The sequence below is a fragment of the Arvicanthis niloticus genome, chromosome 13 (genome assembly GCF_011762505.2).
Source record: "Arvicanthis niloticus isolate mArvNil1 chromosome 13, mArvNil1.pat.X, whole genome shotgun sequence".
Classification (NCBI taxonomy): domain Eukaryota; kingdom Metazoa; phylum Chordata; class Mammalia; order Rodentia; family Muridae; genus Arvicanthis; species Arvicanthis niloticus.
In genome coordinates this window covers 66,041,405-66,068,292 of record NC_047670.1, presented here as the reverse complement: position 1 = coordinate 66,068,292, position 26,888 = coordinate 66,041,405, and the positions used below count along the sequence as shown (strand labels likewise).

Sequence of the window (26,888 nt, the reverse complement as noted above, 5' to 3'; positions counted from 1 at the left end):
GTCAGATTGGTTGGCTATATGAAGAAGGCAAATAGATCCATACTTAAGACATAGCACAAAACTTCAGATGAATGAATGGCCTTAATAAAAGGCCAGATTGCTGGGCAGTGATGGCACACGACTTTAATCCCAGCACTTGGGAGGCAGAGGCAGGTGGATTTCTGAATTTGAGGCCAGCCTGATCTACAGAGTGAGTTCCAGGACAGCCAGGACTATACAGAGGAAACTCTGTCTCAAAAAACACAATAATAATAATAATAATAATAATAATAATAATAATAATAATAATAATAATAATAATAATTCAAAATAAGAAAATAAAAGGCCAGATAAATGGAATCTGAAAGAAGAGAAAGTGTAGAATAGTCTTGAACTCATTGGCCCAGGAAAAGACCTTCTGAACAGGACACTGATAGCACAGGCACTAAGAACAATTAATAAATGAGACCTCTTGAAACTGAAAAGCTTTTGTATGACAAAGGATACCACCATTAATACAAAGAGGCGGGCTACAAATTGGGAAAAGATCTTTACTAATTACAAGTCCTATAGAGGACTGATACTGTGTGTGTGTGTAAAACAAAACAACCCCCCCCCCAAACAAAAATCAAACAAAAACACTGAACATCAAGGAAACAACTCAATTAGAATGGGATACAGATCTAAACAGTTCTCAAAAGAAGAAACACAAATGGCTGAAAAGCACTTGAAGAAATGATAAACATCCTTAGTCATGAGGGAAATACAGATCAAAACTACTCTGTGTTTTTATCTTACACCAATCAGAATGGCTACAATCAATAACACAAATGACATTCCATTCAGGTAAGGATATACAGAACACTCAGCCATTGCTGGTGAGAGTGCAAACTTGGACAGCCACTGATGAAATGAGTTCCTCATGAAGTTTGGAATAGATTTACTTCAAGACCCAGCTATATCACTCTTGGGCATATACCCAAAGGATGCTTCATTCTACTTCAGAGAGGCTTGCTCAACAATTTTCATTGCTTCTGTATTCATAATAGGCAGAAACTGGAAATAGACTAGATTTCTGTCATTTGATGAATTAATAAAGAGAACATGGTACAACACAGTGGAATATTACTCAGCTGTTAAAAGCAAACAAACATTAAATTGTCAGTGGCACCTAGCAGGGCTCCAATATGGAGGTCATAATGCTGCCAGTGCCAACATAGCCTTCCCACTTTATTGTCTCCAGTTGAGGCCATGGCTGCTGCTGCATCTGCAAACCAGTCCTGTGTGCCCTGCCTGTAAGCTGTTCAACAGCATGAACCAGGTACAGATGACATGGAAGAACTTGGACTACCACTGCAAATGCATTGTGCAACTGTTGAACAAGGATGCTTGCTGCAAGGTGCACAGTAGGTGTGCATAGGTAGATAACTTCTACACCATGGAGTACACAGAGTTCAGGAGCCATCTGTAGTTGTTTCCTGCACTTCTCCATCCTCCTCACTCAATCCCTGTGAGAATCAGGAAAGGATGGAAGTGAAGCAAGCACCAAGCTCTTTAAGCTGTAGTCCATGGTGGGTCTCCTCCCTCCACAGTATGGTCCTGATGAAAGTACAAACTTACATCTACAATGTGGTGTCCTAGATGAGTATGCTGGAGGAGAACGCCAATGGGAGATGGGAGAATAAGACAAAGTCAGAGTGTGCCACTTCAGTGAACAGTTGAAGAGCTATGAGAACCAGTTGGCCATCATGATGAGCAGAAAGAAGGAGTGGTCCAGCCTGGGTCTCCAGCTGCTGCAGAGGGATGCAGCTTCTGTTTCTACCACTAACCCAGCCTCCAGCCCTGAAAGCAAGGCTCAGGACACAGCTGGTGGAAAAGGCAAGAACCTCAACAAATATGGCAGCATATAGAACTTCTCAGACATAGGCTTTAACAAAGCCTTCTGTGGAGAAGCTGCTGAAGATGGGGAGGATCAAGAGCAGGATACCCTGGCCCACAATCATGCCATGGGTCCTGGACTAGCAACAGACACTGATCTAATGATTCATCTCAGGCAGGCAGGAAGCCAGACAGGAAGCATGAGGTCATGACTGATAATATCCTCAAGGGCACTTCCTGGCTAGAGAAGCCACCATACAAGGTGGAGACCAAGCTTCCAGAACCTAACTTGCACACATGAACTCAAGCTCCAGACTTCAAAAGGGGCCAGCATGGCCCTTAACATGCCCATCTCTACTTCCACAATCACAACCCCAACTCCTGTCACCATTCCCTGAACCAATGAAATACCTTTGCACCCAGAAGTCGCCAGATAAATCAGGGAGGACAGCTGTGAGAGCACCCTCCAGGCTGTGGACCTTAATTATATGAATGTCATGAGAGGGCCTGGATGAAGGGGCTCAGAGCTATAGGTGACAGGATCTACATCACTAATTGCTACTATTGAAACATCCTGGTGGAGTTTCACAACCTAGAAATATTCAGACAAAGTCAATGGAGTCCCATGTACAAAATACCCCACAGGCCATGTAAAAGCATGCCTTCTACTGCAACCATGCCTTCACCAGGAATATAATCATATGACCTGAACCAGTGCTTTGTGGCTTCATTGACACTGCTGCCCCATGTGATCTATGAGGAGAACACACCTTAGGCATGACTTGGTGTCTTAGTTAAGGTTTGTATTCCTGTACAAAACACCACGACCAAGAAGCAAGTTGGGGAGGAAAGGGTTTATTCAGCTTACACTTCCACATTGCTGTTCATCACCAAAGGAAGTCAGGACAGGAACTCACACAGGGCAGGAAGCAGGAGCTGATGCAGAGGTCATGGAGGGATGTTATTTACTGGCTTGCTCAGCTTGCTTTCTTATAGAACCCAGGACTACCAGCCCAGGGATGGCACCACCCACAATGGGCCCTCCCACCCTAGATCACTGACTGAGAAGAGGCCTTACAGCTGGATATCCTGGAGGCATTTCCTCAAGGGAGGCTCCTTTCTCTGTGATAACTCCAGCTTGTGTCAAATTGACACAAAACTAGCCAGTACACTTGGCCTCTCTGTTTTGACATGCCAGTTAGAAATGAGTGATGGAGAAAGAAGAGATTTCTTCGATATGGCCATACTGGGAAATGGAACAAAATACTCTCAAGTTCATTTTTGGAATACCGACTTATGCTCAAAGCTTAAATTAGGGGAGGGGGCAAGCGATGCACTTAGCAAGGTGTGATCTTCTTGGCCATGGTTTTCAGTTCTTGTTCTGAGGTGGTCTAATAAAGCCCCATTTTTATGTTGTCCATGGCTTAAGGGCCTCAGTCTGGAGAGAGCTCTGTTCTTAAGGTTTATTCTTCCTGGAATTCAAGGTGACTTCTTAAGAAAGGTTGTAGACAGTGATTTATCGCTGTGCCTTCAGCTTGAATACAGAAGACAGTCGGTTACAAAATCATGGTAGGGATGCCAACGCTTTTGTTTATCTGTGGATCCGAGTGAAAGGTTAATGATTTTAGCAAAAGCAACTTCTGAGCACCTGTCACTTAGTAGTGTAGTGCATACTAAATCTCTATTTTAAAGCTACTCTAGTATTTAGACATATAATAATATACTTGAATAGTGTTTTAGCTTTTTCTTTTTTCTTTCTGTCTTTTTTTAAATGGCTCTTATATTCCCAGGCTGTCTGAACCTGACCTCAAGTGATCAGACCTTCTCCCTAGCCTCCTGAGTAGTGGGTCACAGGTATACTTTACCATGCAAGCCTTTGCTCTTCTCTTCTTTTTAAAATGAAACATCTCTGCTCAACTCTAATTCCAATACTATGTCTAGGCATGCTGTGCTGTATGCTCACACGCCCAGTACTGTGGAATTTCTATGAAAAATGCAGGGTCTCCCTGGTCCACATGATCAGAGCCTGTTTTAAAAACAAAACATTTAAACAAAACAGAATCAGGGCCCCATGTTACAAATGTATGATCCTGACACTTGGAAGTCTGAGACCTGAGAATTACCAAGAGTTCGACACTAGGCTGGGCTCTGCTGGGAGATCCTATCTCACAATCCAATAAATGAAGCCAACGAATCCCAGTGATATGATGAAAGAGAGGCCACTTGATGTTTACATGTAAGACACCCACAAACATGCTTGGAGTGGGGAAAAGATGACGATTACAAAGAAGAGTAATAATATGCTTGTAGCACAATCTTTATTTTACAAAATTTGCAATTTTATCATCTATAATAATAAATTATTTTCTCTTTCAAAATTACAAAAATATTTTCTCGTATTGGTGTACTGGCTCGAACTTTTCCCACTGAGAAGTAGAATATTGTCTATGCTTGATTTGTTGTTGCTGGCTCGTAACACACTCTAATCGGCTTATGCTAAATCTTGTGTTGGTTATGTATTTTTAATAAGCCCTTTTATATTTTAAGTGCATTTAAAAGTCATGAATGGATATTGAATTTTATCTAGCACATTGCATGTCTATTTATATAAATGTATTTCTTTCAGATCTTAATAATGCTTTAGTTACATTCCTTGTTGCTGTGGGGGAAATACCCAGCAAGGTCCAGTTTCAGAGAGTGGGGGATGTATTTTGCTAGTTTACAATTCAAAGACGGATACCATTATGGTGGGGAAGATATGGCAGCAGGCAGAGACGATATCACTGCAGGAGGAGGAGGCCAGGTGGTCACACTGCATCCACAGTCAGGGACTTAGCAGGAGATAGAGTAGGGCTAGAAAACCTCAAGGCTCACCCCTAGTGATACCCCACATCTAGTGAGGCTCTCATTTCTAAAAGTTCCATGTCTTTTCAGTGTTGTCAGCTGGAAGTATTTCATATTCAAACCCCTTGAAATAATTAAAGATACTGTTTTGGGATATTAAACTGGTGTTAATATGGTTTGATATACATGTATATGTCTATGCACACATATGTATATAGACATATATCCACATAAATATGTGTGCATAGACATATATGTGTGTGTAGACATATGTGTGTATATACACATATGTACAGTGCCTGGGATCAATCCTAGGGCCTTGTGCATTCAAAGAAAGCACTTTTCTATTGAGATACTAAACCAAAATACAATATGTTTTTCTGTAGTGATATGTTTCTAGATTTGTTTGGCCTTATGTTTTAGATTTTTTAAAAAAAATCTTTATATTATTAAGTGTCTTATGTTGGCCTATTCCAGGTGAACATGTCAAGAACTTTGAAGGGTCTGAGATTTCATTCTCTGTAGAAACCAAAATGTTAATCTGCTATAGTTTTGTGGATATGAATAGAATTTAGAATTCAAAGGATATTTGTAATTGTTTCCTGTGCCCCAATTCCCATAGAAATAATGTTTTCACCACAGGAAGTTGAATTGTAGTGGAAAAGCTCAAGTAATCCCTTTTATTGGAGAAAATATCTCAGTACGTTATCCTGACTGGGATGGAAGCTACTGTGTAGACCAGGCTTTCCTTAGATTTGACATCATCCTCTGCCTCTGCATTTAAGAACACTATTAAGCCTGGCTGATAAAAACAAAACAAAACCAACCAAACAAACAGAACACAACAGCAAGAACAACTGTTTAAAGGACAATAAATAAACCTTTTATAAGCAGGAGAAATACAGTGTCTGAATCATGAAGGGTGTTTTAGAAACCACTTTTGCTCTGTCTCAATAGGCTGTTTTCTGTAATAGTTTTTCATACCATGGGAGAGAGACCATTTAGTGCCTACTTGGAAGACATGAAGAGGGTTGTTGTCTTCCAGAGGTTCTCATAAAGTCTATTCCAGTTATGTGAGGGGAGGGGAGAGGAGAGGAGAGGAGAAGAGACAAGAGGAGAGGGAGGGGGAGGGGAAGGGAAGGGGAAAGGGAGGGGGAAGGGGAGGGGAAGGAAGGGGAAAGGGGAAGCAGAGGGGAAGGGGAAGAGAAGGGAGGGGGAGGGGAAGGGAGAGGAGGGGTGGAGAGGGGAGGGGAAGGGAAAGGAGGGGAAGGGGAGGGAGAGGGGAGGGGAGGGGGTGAGAGAGATGGATTTGGGGAGGAAACGGTTTATTTTATCTTGCACTTGTACGTTGAAGCCCTTCACTGAGAGAAGTCAAGGCAGGCACTAAAGCAGAGGTCTGGAGGACATCTGCTTATTGGCTTGTTCCTAGGTTTGCTCAGCCTGCTTTCTTATAGTGCCTTGAGGTGGCACTGCCCTCAGTGGATGTGGCTTTCCCAGATCAATTAAGAAAATCCTTATAGACGTTTCTGTAACCCAGTCTTTTCTCCATTGCATCCTTCTTCCCAGATGACCCTAGCTTGTGTCAATTTGACAACATCAGTCAGCACAACGTCCACGTGATTATCAGACTTGTTGAACCAGCTTTCATGGTATCAACAGTTAACTGTGACCTGAGCAGCTGAGAATGTTCAGTCTGTGAGCCTGGGTACCCCAACAGTCAGAGTGCTCCCACAAGTGTGGTCTGCCATTGGTAAGATCCAGAAAGTGGTCATTAAATAGTCCATGGCAATGAGTGTATCCTAGGTCCCAGTCTGGTGCTCAGAACCCGGAAGGTTCCTGAGAGTTGCTGGTCCTTAGTCATCAACAGGATGCTGAAAATGCTGGTTCTGATACCTGTGGATGAATCAGCATCGGAGTGATGGGGTAAACCAACCTGGCAGCAAGAGAGAAGGTTAGTGAGCAAAAGGCACACAGTCAGCCTTCCTCCATGTCCTATTTATCTGGGTGCTGGCCGAAAGCAACCCCCCCAGTCTTGGGATAAACTTCTTCGGGTCAGTTAAGTGATCAGGACACTTTCCCAGGTAGGGCTTCCTACTAGGTTGATTCTAATTTGTGACACGCTGACATCAAAGTCAGCAGTTACACTAGCCAATAACATTACTGGGATACCTATGGCCTTTTCCCGAAATTATATTAGTATGGAATTACTTGTTAATTGTCTCTTGGAACTAATGGCATGGAGGCATCTAGAGCTGAAGCTTTGCTTATGGGAGTAATTCTTTAACGTTCATGCAGTGTATGGATTGTTAGAAATTTCCTACATTCCTTGATCCCCTCCCAAATCAGTGTCGTATATTATCCACTTGAGATCATTGTCTACATGATAGGAACTTTGAGCATCCCACTTTAGGCATCTTACTATTGTTGAAATAGATTTTTCCCCATCCTTTTTGTCCTAAGAAACCTAGATTCTCAGTGATTTTTCTCAGTCTTGCCAGGATAGCTTAGGGGCTCAAGCCTTGAAAAGTCGGTAGTTTGGATTTGGCACATGGCAGAAGGCACTAAGGAGTAATCAGAGGCTAGCAATCTTGATAAGGTGGCAGAGCTACTGATTTCACAGATCCACCTTGAGGGGGCTCTGGACTACACAGGAGTTGACAAGGAGGTAGAGGCAAAAAGCTCTGTGCTTCTTGACATCTTCTCCATCCAGCTCATTCTATTACTTTCTTCTTCCACCTCTTCTTCCTCCTCTTCCTCCTATACTCTTTCCTTCTTCCTTCCTTCCTTCCTCTCTCTCTCTCTCTTTCTTTCTTTCCTTCTTTCTTCTTTCTCTTCTCTGTCTCTCTTCTTCCCTCTTCTTCTACCTCTTCCCCTCCTTCCTTCCTTCCCTCCTTCCATTCCTTCCTCCTTTCCTCCCTCCCTTATTCCTCCTTCTCCCTCTCCCCCTCCTTTTTCTTCTTCCTCTCCCTCTCCCCACTTTTCCCTCTTTCTCCAGAACATCACCATAGAACATGACCTCCCAGAGTTTGTAGTACTTGTAAACATAATACTTTCCTGCATATTGAATTTCAAAGAAGTTTACCACAAGCTCTGTTAGACAATACACAGAAGTAGAGACTATCAGGAAGTGTTGCCAAGCCTGCCAGCTGTTCCTTTTCCTATAAATACAAGCAAAGATTTGGGAATTACATCCTCACCATTCGGATAGGGTTCCTCTTTATAGTTTGCAGAGCTGTTTTGGTGGATGGAGAGGGATGCTAAGTGAACTCTGAGAGGCAAACACCAAGTGAAACTGTGAAGCAGGAATGGGCAAGGACAGATGTAGGGGAATGGCGCTCTTTCTTCAGCACCATGAGGTACTAATGCATTGCATTCTGTTCTTGCTGGTGGTCAGTCAGTTGTGAACTAATAGATAATCTCTATCAGCAGCAACAGATTAGCAATAGAAAAATGCAACACATTTTCCTTCATAATTTTTGATCAAACATATATAGCGAAACTTCTCTCATTTTGAATTTCTAATAAAATATAAAATCAAGCTAAACCTTAATAAATACCTGAAGAGAAGAAACCACTTAAAGAGATTTTTGTATTCCAACAGCCCAAAGGGGAGATTTAAAAGTTGCTTTTAAAAATTTAAATAGTTTTTATTATATTGATTTACCCATTGGAAAGGAAAATCTTGATGCCTATCTTTATGGCCAACTTGGCTGTTTTGGAATTATCTCAGACATACCTCTCTCTGGTTGTTTGCTAAAAGATGCAACTGAGGAGGCAAGACCCATCATGAAAGTGAGTGATATCATCCCATAGGCTGGGATCCAGCACTGTGCATTCCTTCTACCTTCTCATCCTTCTGCATCAATGTGGGGGAAATTTGGGAACTATGGGTTAACGGAGCCTTTCTCAGTTAAGATGAGCTGTGACTTGTGGACCTAGGGTGCTAGGAAAACCAAACCAAATCAAATCAAACCAAACCAAACCAAACCAAACCAAACCAAACCAAACCAAACCAAACCAACCAACCAACCAACCAACCAAACAAACAAAAAACAGTGATTACCAAAATACCCCAGGCCAGTATTCTTTTCTCTAGTGAACTTGAAGAATGAATTTCATGAACAATTGGATGGCAAGGTTCAGAAAAGATTTTTATTGCAGGTGACAGTGTAAGTAAGAGAAAGGAAGCAATACAGAGGCCCTGTATTGCAAAAGTCTCTCCAAGAGAGGGTCCCACTCCAGGGTTATGAATATGGATTGTGGCCCGGGGTTGGGGGGGGGGGGGTCAATGCAGCTGTCATATGGTTTAGGTATTCATGCACCTGTGCTTGTTAGTTTTTGTCAGATTAACACAAATCACATGTATCTGGAAAGAAATGTTCAAGTTTCTAGGGCTCACATGATAGAAATGACTTCTACATGCATGTTGTGGTAGGTCTACAGTGCACACACACAGACACACACACACACACACACACACACACACACACACACACTGAATTTTTAAAAAAAGAGCCAGCAAGAGAGATAGTACCAGGGTAAATGCTGATAATAATTATATGATGCTTTGTCAGGAGCTATTTGAAACTCTAAAGTGTTAATTTTTGTAGTCATCCCTGGGGATGGCTTTTGTCTCACAACCTCACTCTGAGACAGGCTGTTTTGTGCCATATGTAGGTCCTAGCATGCTTGGAAGTTACCTAACATCTCCTGAGAGTGTCTCAAACCTTATTAGAAAAAAGCAAGAGCTGAAATCTCGTGTGTGCTAGCAACCTGGTAACAGTGGACACTTAGCTATTTAGAAGAATAAAGATACAGCAGCCAGCCGATCCTAAGTGCACTAAGGGCCTTCTTCCCTTAGATCCTGTGTCTTTTTTTTTTAATTAAGGTTCCTTCTTTAGAGATAAGGATGTGCTGGTTCTGAAAACGAACTCAGGCCATCGCCATCCTAGGTCTAGAAGTGTTATTAATAGAAGGTGGCTTATGCAGTTCTCAGAAGCTAATTAGTCGCTGCATGGCTTATCATGCTGAGATACTGCTGTGATTCATGGGTATTTGTCTATCACAACAGGCTCTTCTAATGCTGTTTGGTTATGAAATTGCTTATATTTCTGACTCGGGCCTTTTTAAAGGGCTTCCAGCAGTTTTTGGAAGGCAGCTTCTCTGCATCCTGCATAAGTAGGCGGCGAGTCAGCTCGGTCCTGTGGATGCTCTTGCACAGTGGTGTCCCAGGTGCAGTGTCCTGGCAATGCTCCTCACATCAAGCATGATGACAAGCTTTCGTGATGCCACCTCATTTTTAAAAAAAAGAATTTAAACTTTTAACACCAGGAAATAACGCCAACATGCATTTCTATGGTTATGTTTACTCTAGAAGGTTATTAATACTTACACCACTAATTCTTTATGGTAACCTCGTAAGATTCATTTGGACTATTAAAATTAGAATTGGGGTTTGGGGCTGGGAAGATGGTTTGGTGAGTAAAGTGCTTTCTTTATAACCTTGAGGACCTGAATTTAGATTCCTAGCACTTATGCCAAAAAGCTGTGTCCAGTGCATACCCATAATCTTAGTACAGAAGAGACAGAGACAAGGTGATTCGTTCTAGATGCTTACTAGCCCATCAGTCTAGTCAAATCAGTGAGCTTTAGATAAAGTAAGAAACTCTGGTTCAAAGACCTGTAGAGAGTTATAAAGGAAGAGACTGACACCTAACACCTGCTTTTCATATGTGAACACATGTGAATATGTGCACATAATGAACATATACACACACATGAACTGAATATGTGCACACACATGAACATATGCACACACATGGACTGAATATGTGTACACACATGAACTGAACATGTACACACACATGAACTGAACATGTGCACACACATGAACTGATTATGTGCACACACATGAACTGAATATGTGCACACACATGAACTGAATATGTGCACACACATGAACATATGCATACACATGAGCTGAATATGTGCACACACATGAACTGAACATGTGCACACACATGGACTGAATATGCGCACACACATGAACTGAACATGTACACACACATGAACTGAATATGTGCACACACATGAACTGATTATGTGCACACACATGAACTGAATATGTGCACACACATGAACTGATTATGTGCACACACATGAACTGATTATGTGCACACACATGAACTGAATATGTGCACACACATGAACTGAACATGTGCACACACATGAACATGTATATGAGCAAACAGTACATAAACACACACAGGATAAAATAAAATTTGATATCTTATTAGACATTGATTCTATGCAGTTAATGATTAAAATAGAGGGGAAAATAAATTATTCATAGAATTCTCTTAAAACTTGTGCATCACTTGTATACATATACTTGAAACACCTAACATTTAATTTTGAGAATCATCAGCTAACATCTTTGGTTTGTACTAGGGCAGAAATATGAGTCTTGATACATTGTCAAATATGTTGTGTGCGTAATAAAGTTCTCGCTTGTTTATTTGGATGCTTTTGTGGTTTATTTAAACCTATAACTGAGTTAAACAAACACTTCATAGTGATTTAAAAACACACCCTCACATTTGCTGGTTTTACTTAGCAGTCATTTATCAGAACAGAGAGATTGGGATCTGGACAGATTTCTATTGATTTCTGAAGAGTGGAAAGGCAGTTTAGGATAACTTAATAATAACTTAACATCCGGGGCTTCTCAGAGCTGGGCTTGGCATTTAGGGAACCATAAATCAGCTGCTTGCGTGACTTGTCCTCATTAATAGCGAGCTGTTGGTGAGCGGGGCTTGTGCATGACGGATGCACGCTTGAACACGGTGAGTGGAGGGAGCGCCAGGTTCTTTCTCCAGTTTCATACAGCAGCTGCATGGACTTTAATTTGTCTGGCTCAGGAGAAGACAGTTCAGTGTATTCTGGTGCCATTCTTCTTAAAGACTGACCTAATCTTTTTAACATGACACCTGCTCACAGGACCTCACACAGCCTGGAATAGGCCTAAGGAAGAGAGAAGACCTCCTGAAGTTAAAGTGTCTCTGAGATAGGTTCTAAGGACCATGTTCTAAGCAGAGATGTGTCCCTTGGTGCTTGGATGGCATTTGACAAAATTGAGGACAGGTGCCTCCAAAACCACTTTGACATTAGCATCTGGGGTATTTTCTGAAACAAAACCAAACTTTGTGACTGTTGCTACAGCTTGGTGTCTTTGCTTTGCATTATCTACATACCTGTTGATAGAATGACATTTAGGACTGGCCAGTGATATTCAAGGGACAGACAGGTTCCTGTTGTGGAAGATATTAGATAAAGGGGTGTCCAGCTAGCTCCTGATCTGGCTACCATGTTCCTGCTCTAAGTTCCTGAACTAAGGGTGGCACCGGCTGGCCAGTGGCACCAGCCTGGGATCCACAAGACGTTGGCATGGCTGTTGCCCTCAAAATTTAGGAAATAATCTGCCATTCCCATGCGGTAGATACAATAATTCCAGTACCCGGTAGAAATAAGACTCTTAATGCTTAAAGATTAACCAAATAGATGTATATATCAACAAATACTCAATCCACAAGATGCCCACACAATTAGAGTTGTTAACCCAAATATCTAACCTTGATAATAATAACTACCTTTGACGGCTAGAGACATGAGGGTAACATCTGTCTGCATCCCACCTCTCCTCCTGCTCCTTCTCTCCTCTGTCCTCTTCTCTCTCCCTCTCCACCAAACTTTTCCACTCTACCTCCCCTTCTACTGCCCAATCACCAACTCTAGCCTTTATTTTAGAAATTAAGGTGGGCAGAAGGTTCACAAGAAGTCACCTGTATACTGATCCACTCCTCATCTGCAGCCCCTCCTGGGAAAACAGAATTAGCATCGAAATACAAGACCAGGTCTATCCACAACAGGTTCCTCTTTACTGTTCACCGTCTCACTTTCCATGCACAGTGCCCTAAATACACTGTTTGTTTGTTTGTTTGTTCGTTTGTTTCAGGGTGTGGCTTTCAGTATTCTTTTCAAATGTACTTTTGAGTCTGAGTGTGACACTGCTCTAGTCACAATTAAATGTATCTTTCCCGCTGATCACCTTTTGGACCCTAAATATTTGTGAGGCTTCCAAGCTTTCCCTGTCCTTGTTTCAGTTTGAAGTTGTATTTAAAGAACTGTTGTCCAGCAACTGAAAGGCATCCGATGTTACTGAAATCAGTCCTGCCCTTGAACGGAAGAGCAACATGTAGGTTGTCAGTTAATATTAGTTCTTACAATCTGTCACCAAACACATCCATCAAAGCTGAGTCCCTGTATCACAGGTTTGCATTTTTTTTCTCATCAAATCTCAAACCTTAAACTTTCTTAAAACGTTCTGTCTTTCATCTGAATTTGTCTTTGCAAATCAGATTTATTTTGCCCTTATATATTTTCCCCCAACCCCACCCCCTTTGTCTACAATGGTGATAACATAAACTGACAAGCCAAAATTCTTCCATAAAGGATAAAGGTAAATGGCTAGCAGTTTTGGCCGACTCAAGTAGGAGAAGAAGTTGCTGGGAACACTACAACATGTAGTTAACCTTTAGCCCCAGCGTATTCAGGAGACACTACTTTTCACCTTCTTCATCTCACAGGCCACTTCTGGGTCATCTCTGACTTTATCTTGCCCTTAAATTTACTACTGCTACTACTACTATGGTTTCTTCTTGTTGTTCTTCTTGTTCTTCTTCTTCTTCTTGTTCTTCTCCTCCTCTTCTTTCTCCTCCTCCTCCTCTTCCTCTTCCTCCTCCTCTTCCTTCTCTTTGTTCCTCTTACTCTTCCTCTTCTTCTTCTGTCTTCCTATTATTATTTTATTAGTATTATATTAGTATTATTATTGTTGTTACTATTATTATCATGTTTTTCAAGACATGGTTTTTCTGTGTGGCCTTGGCTGTTCTGTAACTAGCTCTGTAGGCTAAACTAGCCTTGAACTCACAGAGATCCACCTGCCTCTACCTCTCTTGAGTGCTAGGATTAAAGGAAGGCACCACTAAGTAGACTCTGTTTTATTCAGATTACCCAGTACAGCCTTAGTTGCTTGTTGTAGGCACTGGGTCATCGTCTTGAACTTTCTTTTCTCTCCTCACCTATCATTTATTTTCCTAATTCTTGGTAGTTTGAGTCCTAACCACATAGCTCTCATCTCTCTCTTTTTCTCTCTATACCTTTCTATAAACACTGCTCCCTTACAAGCAAATTTCTTGATTCCAGCTACAATTACCCTTTAAATCTGGGCCTGGGGTTATATCTCAGATGGTTTTGCATTTGCCTAGTAGCATGCACGAAGTCTCAGTTTCCATCCTCAGCACCAGGTAAGCATGGTGTGGTGGCACAGACCTGTACTCTCAGTACTGTGGAGATAGGAAGCAGAAGGATCGGAAATGGAGTACAGCTTCAGGTATATAGCAGGTCTGAGGGACTTGGCCGATATGAATCTGATGAAGCCTTTTCCTCTTTGGTGCTATTCAAAGACTTCTAAGTAGCAATCCTTTGATTAGGTCTTTGACTTTTTTATTGGTTGCTGCAAATCTCACTCTGAATAGTCTCCTTTCCTAGGCAGGCTACAGTTGGTCATGCTTCTTAGGCTCTGTCTAAAGTTCTAGTTCTCAGCTCTTCCTCACACACTGGATCTCAGCCTTAATAGGTACTCTTCATTTTGAGTTTCAGACTGGCTACTCCCATTGCTACAGCTCTAATCTCTATGTGAACCGTGATTATATCTCCTGTGGCAGCCTCTGGTTCAGATGCCATAGGCATGCCTTGATTGATGTGGGTGGCTTTATCTCCTGCATTTAATTTCTTCACATGCTCTTCACACACTTAATAATTAATCAATAAAGACACCACGGTGTTTCATATTACCTTACTCTTATGATCACTGGGAAGTTGTCTGTCCAGCCAGTCTTACTTACTGGTTCATACTCAGCATGCAGCAGCAGTTAGCATCCCAAACAAGAACCAGGGGATGTCGTATAACCACCATACCATGTCATATTTGAATCGTCTATTTGATTACATTTGTTTTTAAGTAGTGTTTGTGCTTAGCTTTATTCAAATGCACAGGCTCAATTTTCTTTATTTTTGCTCACTGTATTGGCACGTGGTGCAGGTTGAACTGAATCCAAAGATTGAGAGACATTTTAAGAGATAATAGCAACAGTGACAATGGCTAGTGTTGAGTACCTTCTTACTCTGTTAACTCACTGACATTTCTCAACCTCTTTGAAGGAGTTTTACTTGTTCCATTCCATAGATGAGGAGTTGGAGACCTAGAAAGGTTCAATCATTTGTATTGGATTACCCAGCTGGTAACTGATATATATGGTGTGTATCGAAACGTGTGGTCCCTGAGCTGACTGTCATCTGTGGTGATGATCCAGTTTAATGTGTGGCATTTACACTGGCTTCTGGCATCTGTTAGGTTCTTTGGCCTACTACATGCCTGGGATAAAGGTCTCTGTGAAGTGTGGTAATTACATGTTCTCTATAGAGATGGGCTGAGGCTTCGGGCCGTAATTGTTACATGGGAAATACCTAACTAACATAATGAGGCAGTTTTAACAGCAGTACTAAATCAGTATTGACACCCACTGGACAGAATTTAGCAGCTCTTTCCAGCTCTGCTTAATGATGGCCTAGAGATTTCTAGCTCTCCAATCTTATCTCTTAGCCACCATCCCTTACCTTCAGTGCCCTGGTATCTGTTTTAAACCACCAAGCTTTCCAAAGGCCTGAGGATATGCCTACATTTGTTGTCGTGTAAAATCTGTGGTTTGAGGGGGCAAGCGTGTATTGCTTAAATGTGTGGTTCTGATTTTACATATTCAGTTAGGTTAGGCAGATGAAGGCAGCTCTCTGGCTAAGAGAGAAATGAAGTAGATGTTTGTATCTACTCTAGTATAGAAAAAAAATCCCAAACCATAAATTAGTACTTGTTTGTGAAATTTTATTGAAAATATTTATTTCTAGGTTCCAGAGAAGGCTTTTTAGGGTGGTTTCTCCTGTACTAATACTGCACTAAAATGGTGATGATTTTAAGACTCTTTCTGCTTATGCTATTAAGCTCATAAAATTATAAGCTTCTCTACATATGCTGGCAGGCACTACGGGGGCAAGGGATTACCAGTAAAATGTAACTGCTTATACGCTTGCCTTACTACAGAGAATTTCTAGGTTTTTTTTGTTGTTGTTGTTTTTGGTTTTTTGTTTTGTTTTGTTTTGTTTTGTTTAGTTGCCTAACTCAAAGATGGATAAGGATAACTAAAGTGTAACAAAAGATACAGATGGTAAAATGTCAAACTACTGTGGCCTTGTCAGGGAGTTTAGTGAAGTTCAAAACACTGGGCAGAAGTGGATCTAGAGATGGAAGGAAGTGGAAGAGCATCAAAGACCCAGGGTCCACTCTGTCATGCAGGTATTGCTGTCCCTGAGTGCAGACAGCTGTTGCTGAATGTGGATTGGGAAGAAAGTGTCTGAAACATAAAGACCCCAAGCCAGGAAGCATAGAGTCAGGTGTCTAGGTGACAAACTAGTCAATATAAACCAGTCCTTCAAACGCAGTTCCCGTGTTTCATCTTAATCTAGGGATTTATTTATAATATCTATATATAAAGATTAAAGTTCTATAAATAACCATATGAACACTTTTCTGACACCACCCCCACAGCCTCATAATAACTCCTCAGTCTAAGATCACCTGCTTTTTTGTACCTATAGATTCCTAAAAGTTCTGTCATTATAAGCTATCTGTGAAATATACATCCGGGCAATTGAATGTCATGAGCTAATGAGACATTCTTATTGGTAAACCAATGAAAAGATTTGGTGTATCTTTTCTAGATAATGATTTTGAATAGTTGATATAAATTATTATATTATAAACAGTGTTTTATTCTCACTGTTATCTGACTACATTTCCATATAGACTAAAATAATTTAGCAATTACATTGTTCTTTTTTTTTAATGTGTATTTATTTATTTTATGTATATGGGTACATTGTAGCTGTCCTCAGACACACCAGAGGAGGGCATCAGATCCTATTACAGATGGTTGCAAGCCACTATGTGGTTGCTGGGATTTGAACTCAGGACCTCTGGAAGAGCAGTCAGTGCTCTTAACTGCTGAGCCAGCTCTCCAGCCTCCGGCATTGTTCTTTCTAGAGCACAGTTTTATATCTTCAGCCTGTAAAGTTAAAAAGCATACTCATGCCTTTAATATCATTGTAGGACTGTTGAGGTTCTTCCATATATGGTCTTTCAAATGACAGTGTGAGCTGAGCATTGGGAGGTAGAGGAAGGAGGATCAGAAGTTCAAGGTTATTCTTAGTTACCCACTGTGTTCGTGACCTCACTAAATAAAATTTAAAAATGAGTTAGTTTTAAAATGAATAATAGTATGAAAAGAATTCAGAGACTGAAACCTCACATACTGCTTTACTTGTGTGCCATAGTGTCATACCAGTCACAAACAAATCTTAAGTATACGATAACCTGTGCTCATAGTAAGAGTGAAAGGTCACATTTGTACGTGTGTTTTAGCCTTGCATGAGTACCTGTACTGACAAGTTTATTTAACTCTTTCCTGCAGGCATTGCATCCATGACAGTGCCCGTGTACATAGCAGAGGTCTCTCCACCCAACCTGAGAGGTCGCTTGGTCACCATCAACACCCTCTTCATCACAGGTGGACAGTTTTTTGCAAGTGTTGTTGATGGAGCCTTCAGTTACCTGCAGAAGGATGGATGGAGGTTTGTAAATAGTTCTTATCTTGAATTCAAATAAACTACAACTCTAAGGTACTTGAAAAACTGAGATATTTCGAATCATTGTAATTAATAAGTAGGTGGCATTCAGCAATTTTTCAAGTAGTCAAGAAATACATATTTATCTTAATGATAAACAAGAAACCTCCCATTAAGAATTGGTATTTGCAGAAGGATGTTTTTTCCTAAGAACTTAACTGCATGCAATCTTTTGTACATATAATCACGCAATAAATATGTGTATCATTCATGAGATTCTTGAGTGATGGCAAACTGTTTATAAACTGCAGATATAGATTCCTTTTGGGTGTAAGAGGCTACGTTCTTATCTTAAAGAAACAATATTTTAAAATACAGATTTAGCTATATAAAACATATGTATGAAAAATTAAAATAAAAAATATTCATTGATCATAATTTGAATCAAAATAAGTGAGAATGATAACATGATGGTAAACATTAAAATTAAATATATGAAATATATTTGTAAAGAACAAGTTTGTATTAAGACTTAAAGATGGGGCACGGCATATTTATTGATTTATACTGTTTAAACAACAGACTCATGTAATTATTTTAGAAAATTGTTACTAAAAGTCACAGCAGGCTATGAAATATTGTTCAACTTATTTTTATATCAGTGTTTTATATATTATTATATATTATATTATGTATAATATAACATACATATGTATTATAACAAATGCTTTTTTAGCATTGACTGCTTAAGCTCTGTAAATATGTTGACTGAGACGCTTAGGCCCTTCCTTCTACAGCGTTTGCAATGTTGAAGCAGCTCAAGGAGATGTATCTAGTATGGTAGAGACAGAGGGACCGGAACTGCTATACAAGTAGTACCATCAGCCATGTAGCTTGGAAGAAACTGTGAAGAGGCTTTATGAGAATCCAGATGACGTCAGCGAGAGCTCACCTCTCCCAAGGCTCACTAACCCAGACACACAATTGGAATATAAGTCTGCTGCCTAGCTTTCTCCTGCAGAAGTCAGTCTCAACAGACTTAGAGATTGCTAGGAAATTGAAGTGGAAGCTTCAGTCTTTCCTACTGTGTAGATGAAAAGAATGGATGCTTGCTGATAACTAGTTCAGTACACTATTTTGAATTTTTAATTTGAAGCTGAGGAGAAGTCAGTGCTTACGTGCACACAAACAACTTTAAGAAGCTCTAAGTCACCTATTACATTTTGATAAATTTTTATTGGGATTAATGTATATATCATACATATTGTATAAATATAATATAATCATATATATTTATGACTACTAAACATGTTAACTAGCCTTTCAGGGGTAATGTGGCTTAAATAATATACACAATATATATATATATATATATATATATATATATATACATATATATGTATATATATACACACACATACACACAATGTATGTATATACATGTATGTCCTGTATACAGTACATATATACTGTATACATATACAGTACATATATTCTATATGTCTATGTGTACTATATATGCATAGTATACACAAACATATGTGTGTGTATATATATATATATACACATACATATATATACTGTATACACTGTGTACAGTAAGCCACATTCCCACTGAAAGGCTAACTATTTAATATTTTTACTAGTGGTTAGAACAGCAAGGAAAACCATAAAGTAAAAGTTTATGAGTTTGATGTACTTCTGTAAAGGCAGAGTTGCTAGGGCCAGCCTTAGTCCCCTTAAAGGTCAGTGATAAAAATTCTAGCTCCAAATAAAAATCTGTCTTCCACTACATGTTCATTATACTGATATCCTTTGGTCCCTCTGAGCTTAATTTCTTCCCCAAAATGTGGGAGTAAACAAAAAGTGTAATCTTGTGTGATCATTGTAGAAACTAAGTATTTTGTGCATAAAATAATCCTAACATTCAACCCAGTGTTTGGTAAACAGCAACCACTTTATGAATGAGTTTCATAGTGACCTCATGTTCTGATGCATGAATCAAAGTTGAATGTCATGGAAGATGACTTGCGAGAGAAGCTAAAGGGAAAGGAACATTCTGTGGTTTGTATTTGCTTGCTTGAGGATGGAGGGTAGGGTGGTAAAGCAAACCCCCCCAGAGGGAAAAAATACTGCAACAGTTATGGGTACATAAGGTAGCAAATACTAGAGAGATCAGTTGAATTCTGTGTATCTAGGAATGCAGCCGCACATGGAGTCATCTCTTTTCAACAGAGAAACTGTAGGTGAGCTATAATTGTGGTTTTTATTGAATATTGTATTTATTTACATTCCCAATGTTATCCCCTTTCCTGGTTTCCTCTCTGAAAAGCCTGTATCCCATCTACCCTTCCCCTGCTTCTATGAAGGTGCTCCCCCACCCACCCACTACTACCTCACCACCCTGGTATTCCCCTACATGGGGGCATCGAGCCTTCACAGGATCAAGGGCCTCCCCTCCCATTGATGCCAGATAAGGCCATCCTCTGCTACATATGCAGCTGGAGCCATGGGTATTTTTATAGTTGTTTTTTATATTTTGAGATTATAATATAGTCACATTATTTTTTCCTTCTGTTCCCTCCCTCCAAATGTTTCCATATACCCCTGCGTACTCTCTTTCAAATTTGTGAGCTCATTTTTATAAGTTGTTCTTAACATATGTGTGTGTGTGTGTAGACATTACTAAATCTGTAAATACAACCTGCTCAGTCTGTATAATATTACTTGTACATGTTTTCATAGCTGATCTGATCATTTAATATTAAATAACTAAGTGGAGTCTTCCCCAAGGAAGACTGTTTTTCTGCTCATCAACACGGCCGAGTTGCCTGTGGTGTTTTTGCGTAGGGTTGCGGCTTCCCTTCCAGAGCTTTCTCCATCTTCTAGCATATCTATTGATGCCATCCTTCTGCAGCTCAGGCTGTGCAGTTCAGGTTGGCGATACTTTGTAACGTCTGACATTCCCAGGAGATACAATCTCACAGCCAACTCCCTGTTCCCCAGGCTCTTACAATTTTCCTACTCCACCTTCAGCAACCATCCCGAGCCTTAGAGGAAGGAATCTGGTTGTAGATGTACCAGCTGGGACTGAGGCTCCACAGCTTTGCAGTTTGGGTCTTTAATTGCAGTCGCGATTTTTCTGTAATGGTTTCCATCTATTACAAAAAGAGGTTGGTTTCCTTGATGATGGGTGAGGACTGTACTTACCTGGTAGTGTAAGGACAGATGTGTAGAATATAGTTAGGAACAGTGCTGATTTAGTAAAGTGTCCGTTATAGGTTCTCCAAGATCCATGACTTCTTCAGCCTTGTGTCATTGGCTAGGTTTCCAGTAACAGGCATGGTTTCCCTCCTGCTGAGTGGATCTTAAGTCCAGTTAGAAAGTTGATGTTTACCAATATGGTATGTGTGCCACTGCTGCATTCTGGGAATTATTGTACCATGTTGGCCATTGTTAGAGCTTAGATAGATAGATAGATAGATAGATAGATAGATAGACAGACAGACAGACAGACAGATAGATAGATAGATAGACAGATAGATAGATAGCTGGGTAGGACTGTTGGCTGCTTCTCTCCCTTCTGATACCATGAAAGTTAGTCTTCTGAGAGGAAGCTTTCAGCTCAGGTGCAGCTTGGGTCTTTTAGGCCCTGTGTCTAAGATGCATGGTGTCTTTAACGATAGGTATTTACTTGCTTTCTACCACTGGGAGCAACCAAGATCAATAACAAGAGCTTCTAGTGTTTTAAGAGTGTCTTGGATGACCCTGAGCAACCTTTCAAAAGAGGACTTCTTATGGCTGGTATTGGGGGTTTTGTTAAATGAACTTTGGCCTTTGAAGGGAACATTGTCTACCCAGATGGGAAAATGTAATTTACGTCATATAAACCCCTGTCAGTCAGAGCCAGTTGCATCTGGCCAAGAAGCTGGGAGCAGCTAAGGAGAGAGCTTCAGCCACCTGGGAATTTAGTAGGGGCAGTGGCCAGGTTAGTCTGCAATCAGGGTGGATAGAACTTAAAAGCCTTGATGGAATAGCTCTTTGTTTTTTTTTTTTTTGTTTTTTTTTTTTTTTAAGTTAAATAGTTATCCATTGCTTTAAGAACACAGTAAGTTTGGTTTTGTGTTTGCAAGTCTTAGACAATTTTTAACTTATTTTTATTATTCAATTTTATGTGTATGAATATTTGCTTGCATGCATGTTTGTGCACTGCATCCACTCCTGGGGTCCACAGAGGCCGGAGGTGGTGCTGGACTCATGGGAACTGGAGATATAGATGTCTGTAAGCTGCTCTATGAGTGCTAAGAATTGAGTGTAGGTCCTCTGGCAGAGCAGTCGGTGCTCTGAATCTCAGACTCATCTCTCTAGCCCCTTAGAGAATTTTTTTTTAAACAAAACTGATTGTATTGGTGGAATGTGAGCTTTTCTCTCCGAGAATCAGTTAGAGTTTTAACAGTTTAAAAGCATCATCAGTAAGATGTTATTTGAATGTTAATTAAAAGAACATTATTTTTTGTCATTTGAAAGGTAATGTTTTCTGAAAACAAATTTACGTTCACATTTCCTTAAAATTGGTGATAATTAGTAATGACTGACTATATCTGAAATAATAGAATGTGGGTTAATCGCTCTTAAAATCATTACACTACCATTTTAATCAAAATGAATTTGGAACATACATATTAATTAGAGGTTAATATTTTTATTAAAATTACAAATCTAAGTGCTGAAGAGATCTATAATGTGCTATTACTAGAATTTAGATGTAAGGCGTATTGTAAAGATACTCTAGTGCAACAGAGAGTGTCACTGAAGGCTTGTTTTCATGGTGTGAGTTGATTAGTTTGAGGTCTCATACCCTCATGTAGCTGATACTTCGGCAGGGGTGTTATTGTGTGGATTGAATAAGTGAATGGCTATGAAAATTCTTAAGAACCCTTAAACTAAACGATACCAGGTATTGCTTGGCGTTACTTTCAGAAAGCATTAGCTCCAGCCTCTGGATCTATTTAACCCTGTTAATAAAAGTCACTCATTCTTCAGCTTTCTGAGATACCCAGCGAAAAAGAAAATGCAGATTGCCTGTGGCAAGAGAGGTTTGTCTGAGACAGATCTCCCTGAGGTCATGCCACATGGTGGACAGAATGTAAAAAATCTGTTAATGTCCAGAGCACGGAGGATCTTCAGTTAAAATAACTCTGTACAATATCATCATGGTAGATATACAGTTGTCCAAACTCATGGACCACAATATTTCAGCGGTGAACTATGGGTAATTTTGATAGTCCATATGGTCGACAGACTTATTGGATAATGTTCCACATTGGTTGGGGATGCTGATGTCAGTGACGGAAGCACATGTGGAAAGAACAGGTGTGTGGGAAACCTCTGCACCTACTCTTCCAGCGTAAGACAACGATATCAAAGATGGGGCATTGAATGGAATTGTGTGTTTGTAGTTTGCACATTGGTATGTGATAGACTGACAGATGGCTCGTTCTTTTTCCCCTGAAACAACTACTAGAGTAGGTTAAAGGAGACAGCTAAGAAGCCATTATAGGAATAAATATAGGAGAGTTAAAATACTTTCATGTGCTATGGAAATGTAGTAAAAACACAGGAGTAAATAACAGATGGGCAGATGGATAGCCCACAGCTAAACAATGCTTGTAAAGTGTAGCTCTAGCGGCTGCTACATTTAATGTTAAAGCATAGAAAGAGAATAAAAACGATCGCCATATACCAATATTAAGACCCAAGTATACCTTGTCTAAAAGATGTGTTTTTGTGCTTTAGATAAATTGAAAGTAAGAAGATGGGACTATAAAAAAAACAAAAACAAAACAAAACAAAAGTGAGGTGCTGCAATGTTAGTAGTCAGAGTGGACTTAAAGCCCTGTCAGTGGAGATGAGGCTGGCTCACAAGATCAAAAAGCCCGTTCACCAGAAGCAGCTGTGAAGATAAAAAATGTGGAATACAAGATGAAAGCTTCAGACAGAGACATCAAAAGGCAGTGGGTGCTGAATACCTAACACTGTGTGTGTGCACACTGGGATAGATAGAGCCGGACACTTCAAAATGGCACAAAAAAGAAATGTTTTATCACAATAAAAATTGGCAGAATGGGAAAGAAACTAGAAAAATGGCAAGTGTGATGGCACATGCCTTTGATCCCAGTACTGAGAAGGGGAGGCAGGTGGATCTCTAGTCTTCTCTGAGCTAGGAGTTCTGCACAGGGAGATCCAGACCACAGTGAGACCCTATCCAAGGATGAGGAGGAGTGGTGGGAGGAGGAGGAGGAGGAGGAGGAGGAGGAGGAGGAGGAGGAGGAGAAAAGGGGAGGATGGAACCAGGAGGAGGAAGAGAAAAGGGGAAGACGGAGCCAGGAGGAAGAAGAAGAGGAAGAGGAGGGGAGGAGAAGAAAGGGGAGAAGGGAGCAAGGAGGAAGAGGAAAAAGAAGAGGAGAAAGAAAAAGAGGAGGAGGAGGAAAGGAGGAGAAGGGAGGCGGGATAATTTTTAAAGTTGTTAAATTCAAAAGTAAGGAATAGAACAATAGAATAAGCAGAAGGTATAATAATAGAAAGACAGTAGATTTGATTCTGTGAGAAGATTAATAAAATTAATGCAGTGGCTATGACTCATTACACTAAGAAAAAGATTTAAAAAAAAAAAAAAGCTTGTATTATTAAAACCAGGAGTAGAAGAGGGATTGTCATTCCTCTGGAAATTACAATACCATTAACATTTTATAAACAGTAACTTGAACAGGCATGTTACTTAACTGTCACACTTTACCAGAAATGCACACCTAGCTAAACTGAAGAATACGAAACCATTTACATTTCTGAATAAATGGAAGCGCGACTCTTCACCCAGCAGCCGGATAATCTCACCGGCAAGTTCCAGAAAGGATCGAAGGAGCTGTGTCTCTCACTCAGGGTCTGCAGGTAGGCACACACTCAATCACTGAACTGGAGCCCAGCCCATGTTAGTGAAGAATAAGACGTGCTGCCTAAAGGAAGACAGACACAAAGCAGCATGTGCTCCAGCTCCAGGGTCTTCCATGAAGTGCATCAGCAAGGGAGCTAAAGCACAGGCACAAGACTCTTATCAGCCGCTGGCCCTGGCTATGATAATCAACCAGAAAGGGGTCAGTATAAAGAGTTCCTTGAATGGGAAACACATTTGTGTCTAGGCTGGTGGTTGGTTACAGAGTACCTGCATTTCCTGACAACACATACAGGGTGCTTTGCATCTCTGCATGGGTTTGATGTCCAGTACTGGGAAAAAATGAACTTCCTATTGGTTCCCTCACACTGGTCCATTTCTAGACTGGCCACTGCATTTATTAGTTTCTTTTTGAGACAGGGCCTGTGTAGCTGTGGCTGGCCTTGAGCTTACTCTGTGCTGAGATGGGCTCCGAGTCCAATCCTCCTGCCTCCACCTCTGAAGCTCTAAAATTACAGATTTGTGACCCACTGCCTGATTTTACCATGAAAACAGCCTTTATTGAAATAAGTCTCCTGACACTTGTCCTCTTTAAAAAGCTTCTGTCATTGTGAAATTAAATAATCGTGTTTTGTTCAAAATGTCTGGTGTGTAGGCTCTATGAGGCACTTGCTTATCCCTGCGTCCCTATAATCTCTAGTTTAAAAGTTTCCATGGAAGATTCTCAGATCTCTCTCTCTCTCTCTCTCTCTCTCTCTCTCTCTCTCTCTCTCTCTCTCTTTCTCTCTCTCTCTCTCTACACACACACACACACACACACGAGTGAGAGAGTTGTTATAAAAATTGTCCTATGAATTTAGTATAGGACTTCATTTAGTTTGAAATTTAGTTTAAAACTAACGTGAACAAAATGCCTCATTGATTTAAACAGTACCAATCTGTTTCTGTCAAAATGTGTCCTTTTTTCTACTATAACCTTAAGACTTTAAATAACTTTTTTCAAGCCACTAAATACAGATAGAAAATTACTTTTAGGGGTTTTTCCTATAAACCAAGCACACGGAGTCAATATTTTGTTTCGTTTGCTTATTTGACGGACTTTGTTTTATAAGTTGGCACGGAATCATTTCTGAGGTAGCACAGAAGTCGCTTATTTGCTGATCATAAGTCAGTAAGGAGTGAACTGAAATACTCAAAGTGTTACACACGGGAATGGCTTTTTTTTTTTTTTTTTTTTTTTTTTTTTTTTTTTTTTTTTTTTTACCAGCCTTTGTGTCCCGATTAGCTAATATGATTATCGTGCACATGTCAATGATGAGTGCTGGTTTGCATGGTCTTTAGTGACAAGGGGGCATGAAGTTAATGTGCCAAAATCTTAGTTTGCCTATTGTCTTAAGAATGGTTTACTTAATTTTTAATTGTGTGTGTGTGTGTGTGTGTGTGTGTGTGTGTGTGCATGTCTGTGTGAAGGAGGCCAGAAGTGGGTGAACCTCTTGATATAAGTGTGGGAACCAAACTCAGGGCCTCTAGAAGAGCAAGAAGGGTTCCTAACCATTCAGTCATTGCTCCCGCTCAGTTTTTTTCTTATTAAATTGCTTACTGTTAAAATGGAGTTATGAGAGGCAAATTGAAATTTAAAAACACATGATCAAGTAATTTGCTGTTACGTATAGTATACCGGGTGACCAAAACCAGTGTTACCTTCTTGACTGTGTTATTGTGCAGGTATTTTCCCACCGCTGTACGATAGAGTGCTTTTAGTACACAGATCGTCCATACAGTTATTGCCTAAGGATGTAAGAAGTAGGTGAAAGCCCCGAAGCCACAGGAACACTGAGTGACCAGCTCTGAATGCAGGCTGCAGGAACAGTATTCCTTGGTGTGGTGTGAGGGATCTGGGGTTACTCTAGACTGTTTTCATTGGCATCCTTGGCTAGGTTTATTTTCAGATCTCTGCAGCATGGCTCCATCTCTCATTAGATTTGTTTATTATGCTTGGGGATTTGCCTAGTTCTTGGTCTTTTTTATACATTCAGAAGACTTTTGTCAGATAAACAGCTGAATATTGACTCAGAGGATGTAAGAAATTCTGGCATAGCATTCTAAGCTAGCGTAAATTTTCGTTCAGTAGCTTTCAAAGAATCTACTGACTGATAGCAGGCTCTTTTTTATTTTCAATGAAAGGAAAAAGTATTTACTTTTATCTGTAAAGGCCTGCCAATTTGGAAGCACACAGTCTCACCGGTCGTGTGTAAACTTACGTGGAGTACCATGAAATTCACAAAAACTAAGGCATGTTTGAGAATAAAACATAGACTCCATCTCAAGATTTATAGTAGTCTTGTAATTTAGTTGAGACGTTCCGAGTGAATTAGGTGGATTGATTTGTTAATTAGAAACAAATGGGTATAAACACAGGGTGGAAATGAAAGAATTATAACTA

At 40.2% G+C, this 26,888-nt stretch overlaps 1 protein-coding gene and 1 pseudogene across 1 annotated transcript in view; both read left to right on the top strand.

Annotated features, from left to right (window-relative positions):
- LOC143434184 (olfactomedin-like protein 2A pseudogene) overlaps positions 1–2,632 on the top strand; it is a 31,243-nt pseudogene extending 28,611 nt beyond the window's left edge.
- Positions 1–26,888, top strand: part of Slc2a13 (solute carrier family 2 member 13) — a 299,073-nt gene that overhangs the window by 38,052 nt on the left and 234,133 nt on the right. Inside the window, exon 2 of the mRNA XM_034516933.2 lies at positions 17,343–17,502. Coding sequence (XP_034372824.1) covers positions 17,343–17,502 — 160 coding nt within the window. The remainder of the gene's footprint in view (positions 1–17,342; positions 17,503–26,888) is intronic.